The 5530-nt window shown below is 30.2% G+C and overlaps 1 protein-coding gene across 1 annotated transcript; it reads left to right on the top strand.

Moving 5' to 3' along the window:
- Nucleotides 1–3960: 3960 nt before the first annotated feature.
- LOC105308443 (olfactory receptor 6C76) lies at nt 3961–4902 on the top strand. The gene has a single exon (XM_011384416.1). It carries the CDS (start codon nt 3961–3963, stop codon nt 4900–4902), a length of 942 nt encoding a protein of 313 aa, XP_011382718.1.
- The last annotated feature ends 628 nt before the right edge of the window (nt 4903–5530 follow it).

Below are 5530 nucleotides of genomic sequence, written 5' to 3'. Positions count from 1 at the left end.
GTCTGTTCAAGTCCTCTGTCCATTTTTTAATTTGATTGTTTATTTTTTTGTTTTTGAGCTGTATGATTTCTTTGCACATTTTGGATATTAGCCCCTTTATCAGAGGTGCTGTTTGCAAATACCTTCTCTCACTCAGTTGATTGCCTCTTTGTTTTGTTTATGGCTTCTTTTGTTGTACAGAAGCTTTTTAGTTTGATGTAGTCTCATACTATTTTAATAATTGTCACTTTGTAGTATAATTTGAAGGATTGTGATACCTCTGGCCTTCTTCTTCTCAGGATTGCTTTGATATTCAGAGTCTTTTGTTATTCCAGAAAAATCTGATAATGTTTTGTTCTGTTTCTCTAAAAAGCTATTGGGATTTTGATGGAGAATGTATTAAATCTGTATATTGCTCTGGCCATTTTTAACTACATTGATTCTTATAATTCATGAACACAAAATATCTTTCCATTTCTTTGTGTCTTCTTCTTCTTTTAATAATGTCTTGTTTTCAGTGTATAGGTCCTTCACTTCCTTTGTTAAGTTTATTCCTAGGTATTTTATTGTTTTTGTTGCAATTGTAAAAGAAATTTTTTTTCAATTATTTTTCTGAAATTTCACTGTTAGTATATAGGAATGCAATGGATATTTATACATTGATTTTGTATCTTGCAACTTTAGTATATTTGAGATACCATCTCACATCTGTTAAAATGGCTGTTATCAATAAGACAAGTAATAACAAATGTTGGAGAAGTTGTGGGGGAAAAGGAATCCTCATAGACCACTGGTAAGAATTTAAATTGGTACAATCACTATGGAAAACAATACAATGCTTCCTCAAAAAATTAAAAATATGACCCAGCAAGCCTTCTTTTGTATATCTACCTGAAAATTTTGAAAGCATTTTTTCATAAAGATATATGCACTCCTATGTTCATTGCAGCATTATTCATGGTGGCCAAGATATGAAAACAATCAAAATGTCCTTTGCTAGATGATTGGATAAAGAAGATGTAGTACATAAATACAATAGAATACTACTCAGCCATAGAAAAGATGAAATACTGCCATTCGCAACAATATGGATGGATCTTGAGAATATCATGCTAAACAAAATAAGTCAAATGAAAAAAGTTGAAAACCATATGACTTCACTCATATGTGGGATATAAACAAAAAGCAGCAAATGAACAAGACAGACAGAAAAACAAAATCTTATAGACACAGACAACAGTATGGTGGTTACCAGAGGAAAAGGGAGGTTGGAGGGGTAGAAAAGGATAAAGGTGATCAAATATATAGTGATGGAAGGAGATTTGTCTTTAGGTGGTGAACACACAATACAACATACAAATGATGTATTATTAATTGAATTGTACACTGAAACCTATATAATCTTTTTCACCAATGTCACCTTAATTTAATTTAACTTTATTAAATTAAAAAACCTGGTGGTGGAAATGTATACACTAATATCAAATGGTTAATTATTGCTTAAAATGAAGATTTCCTAATTAGGTATTAAGTGCTTAAAATTATATATATACATATATATATACATATATATATACACATATATATATATATAGAGAGAGAGAGAGAGAGAGAGAAAGTCAACTCTTTAAAATGAAAAGATCTACATTGTAATTTTTCTAAAATTATGCTTGTCTCTAAACTGGATATGACGTCTCTAATAATTCAATTATTAACTGAATCTCTGTTTTTGAAGTACCATTACGGTCGGTTATACAAAAGTAATTTAAATATCCTAGTTTTCACTCATAACATGTTCAACAAAAAGATATTATTACAAAGAAGTTATATTTTTTAGCATTGAATTTATTCACTATGAAATGAACTGTGCTTAATTTTTCATTAGTAAAGAATAGCTTTGATACACATTCTTAAAATATCTCTTGGATTTTATGCTAATGTTGAAAATTATATAGAAAAGTAAAGGTGAAATTTGAGTTGCTTCTACTTTTAGACATATGCTAGTTCTATAACTCAATTGAAAGAAATACTTCCTAAGGAAATTTTAGCTGGAATATTATATATAAAATGTCTTCAATAATTTTTAAATGTTTCACAGACAGTAGACTCAGATCCTTTTTCCTAACTAGTTCTCTGCCTGTTTTGCCTTTCATATTTTAAACTACTCACAGTGTTAAGAATAATACATGAATCATAGGAATATGAACATCCAAAAATGTTGATTCATATTTGTTATGTTCCCCGCCTCCGCCAAATACCTGGCCATTACCCTGTTAGATAACTTCCTCAACCTTCTCCTGGGACACAGGTCACATAATAAACCAATTAAAAAATACTGGACAAAGTTGTTCTTGTGCATGATTCATCAGTGCCCTATTACTATTTTCCCAAAAGTCATTAAGAATTAATCTCGAAGAATATTTCTGAAAGGAAATTTTTTTTGTAGCAAAACACATTAAAGGTGCTAGGTTTACTTCTTGCCTAAGGAAAATAAATGGAAATGGCCCTTTGTGAAATATCAGAATAGCTTATCAAAAATAATTCTAGATTGTTTTGCTTTTATAAGTTTTAGCTGAAGATATGGTGTTAAGAAAGCAGGTATAGTATTTCAAGATTCCAGATTTGGGACACTAGCAGGAAAAAAACATTTGGAAACTTTTCCATTAGATGTTTTGAAATGGAACATCAAAGTTTTTATAATGGAATATACAGCTTCATGGGGAGAGTTATTTCCCCATGAAGCGTTACCTTACTGCTTGTCTTTTGATTTAAGATATTGAGCACTTAGTTTGCATTCAATATTTAACACTAACCATCAATCTTTTAACGATATGTAAGTATTCTCAGTTTATTTTTATCTGATGTTTTAAATTCTATTCATTAGACAACATTAATTACTACCTCTGGTGTATTTCTCTATATATTATATGTAATATATGTGTACTATATAATATATATTCAATAGTTAAATCAATAAACTGAATGGCGATTTTTATAATTAACTGAAATATGTGGGATATAGCATGATTTCCTTAATGTACATTTACATGTTAGAAAGATCTGATGCATATTCCTAGTGTGAGTATCCAAGATAGTTCTAAATAACATAGGTAAAAAGTTTGCATATTTCATATCTAAACTCTGTATTCATATATACTTCTGAACTTCACCAATATATCTCGTGAACATTGTTTGATGCTCAACTAATAACTAGATTTTAAAAACTATTTTCAAGAATTTTGAAATAGTAAGTATTAAAACTAAGTTAATTGAACTTCATGGAAAAACACCTCTTTTAGAAAATCAACAAAAAAGACGGGTTCAGAGGCTCCATTGATATCTGGAAATTGAATAGTAGTGGATTTTAAAAATATAGGTACTGTTTCTATAAACCACTGTTTAATATAAATAACAGTTCATATTAGAATTTTAGAATGATTTGGTCTCCTATTTTTTACAAAGAAAGGGGCAATAAATAAATAGTTGTAAGTATTCACTACTTCTCAAAAAGAACATTTTGAATTTTAACTGGCAAATATTAATTAGGGTTGAGCTGATTACTGATTTCCATCATCAGTAGAAATTTCAGGCCTGGAAAAGATGACATAAGAAAAGCATGTTGTCTCTTACATTCTAGCTAAACAATGAGGCATCCGAAAAGTTTATGTTCAATCAATAGATTTCCCATGTAACAATTGTAAGTAATGGAGTCAGAGTAAACATGTAGCAAGGAATCTGAGGACATTATTTGGAGTAATAAGATTGCTATTAAACACAGAAGATACACCCATAAAAAGTATAACAGAATTGGAGAAAATAAGAAATGTATAGAATTTATAGAAAGAACTTATTTTAAGCTTCAGGTACTTCTTGTGAAAATACATTACTTTAAAAATAGGTGCAGATATTTATGCTTGTCTAATTGATTTATTGTTGTCTGCCTTGTTTTCAGTAAGATTTGTCAAAAATCAACCACCAGAAATGAAAAATAGAACATTGGTGACAGATTTCATCCTCCTGGGTCTGACGGATAATCCAAATATACAGGTCATGATTTTCTGCTTTTTATTTCTCACATATGTATTGAGTGTTACTGGAAATCTCACTATCATCATTCTTACTCTGCTGGATTCCCACCTGAAAACTCCTATGTATTTTTTCCTCAGGAATTTCTCCTTTTTAGAAATTTCATTTACTTCTGTCTGTAATCCTAGATTTTTGATCAGCATCCTAAGTGGAAACAAATCTATTTCCTATAATGCTTGTGCAACTCAGCTATTTTTCTTTATCTTCCTTGGTTCAACAGAATTTTTTCTTCTGGCCTCTATGTCCTATGATCGTTATGTGGCTATCTGCAAACCTCTACATTATACGACCATCATGAGTAATAGGATCTGTTACCAGCTTGTGGGCAGCTCTTGGCTGGCTGGTTTCTTGGTAATCTTTCCACCACTGACCATGGGCCTGCAGCTGGATTTCTGTGACTCCAATGTCATTGACCACTTTACCTGTGATTCTGCTCCTTTACTGCAAATATCTTGCACAGACACCAGTACTCTAGAGCTCATGAGCTTTGTTTTAGCTGTGCTTACTCTTATGTCCACTTTGATGTTAGTAATTCTCTCCTACTCTTACATCCTCAGAACGATTCTGAGAATCCCCTCAGCTCAACAAAGAAAAAAGGCCTTTTCAACCTGTTCCTCCCATATGATTGTTGTTTCTATTTCTTACGGAAGCTGCATCTTCATGTATGTGAAAACATCAGCAAAGGAGGGGGTTGCTTTGACAAAAGGGGTGGCTGTGCTCAATACCTCTGTTGCTCCTATGCTGAATCCATTTATTTATACCTTAAGGAACCAGCAGGTGAAACAAGCATTTAAGGATATTGTGAGAAAAATATTTTCCTCAAAAACGTTAATCTGACTGTAATTTATAATTGAAACATACACATTTTTAAACCAGAGAACCAATGAATAATTTATTTTTTAAATATCTTCTCTTTTTTCTTTTATTTACCTCGGAAATACAATTGCTTTATGCTATTTTGGATATAATAGTCTTACGTTGCAAATCTTATGTGAACTTTAGCATAAAATTATTATAGAATGGTTTTATGTACTTTCATAGATACAACTCAAAGTTAAGACTAAAGTTATTTCATATATTTACACATGTACTTTGCATAATACACTTAGTGAAAATATAAACCACTGCCTAAAATATTTGAACAGAACAAGGTTTTTTAGTTCTTAATTCAAGTATTTCTAGATTTAAGATGTACATACACATCTATATACAAACATATGTATAAATGTATATATGTATATGTGCATATGTATATATATATAAATACTTTTTAATGTTTTTTTAAAAACTGAAATAAATTAAACCACATGGGTATAAGAATAACTCAAATAAAATAAACACAATAAAGTAAGAGTTAATGTGGGAAAAGAGAATGTATATTTTCATACTGAGCATAAAATTTAACTCACAATTTACTTATATTCTCTATTGAAAAAAAAAAAACTTAAAAATCTATTTCAAATTT

Source organism: Pteropus vampyrus, unplaced genomic scaffold (genome assembly GCF_000151845.1).
Source record: "Pteropus vampyrus isolate Shadow unplaced genomic scaffold, Pvam_2.0 Scaffold577, whole genome shotgun sequence".
In the NCBI taxonomy this organism is placed as follows: Eukaryota; Metazoa; Chordata; class Mammalia; order Chiroptera; family Pteropodidae; genus Pteropus; species Pteropus vampyrus.
The sequence above is the reverse complement of the archived record's forward strand: the minus strand, read 5'-3'. Positions and strand labels throughout refer to the sequence as shown.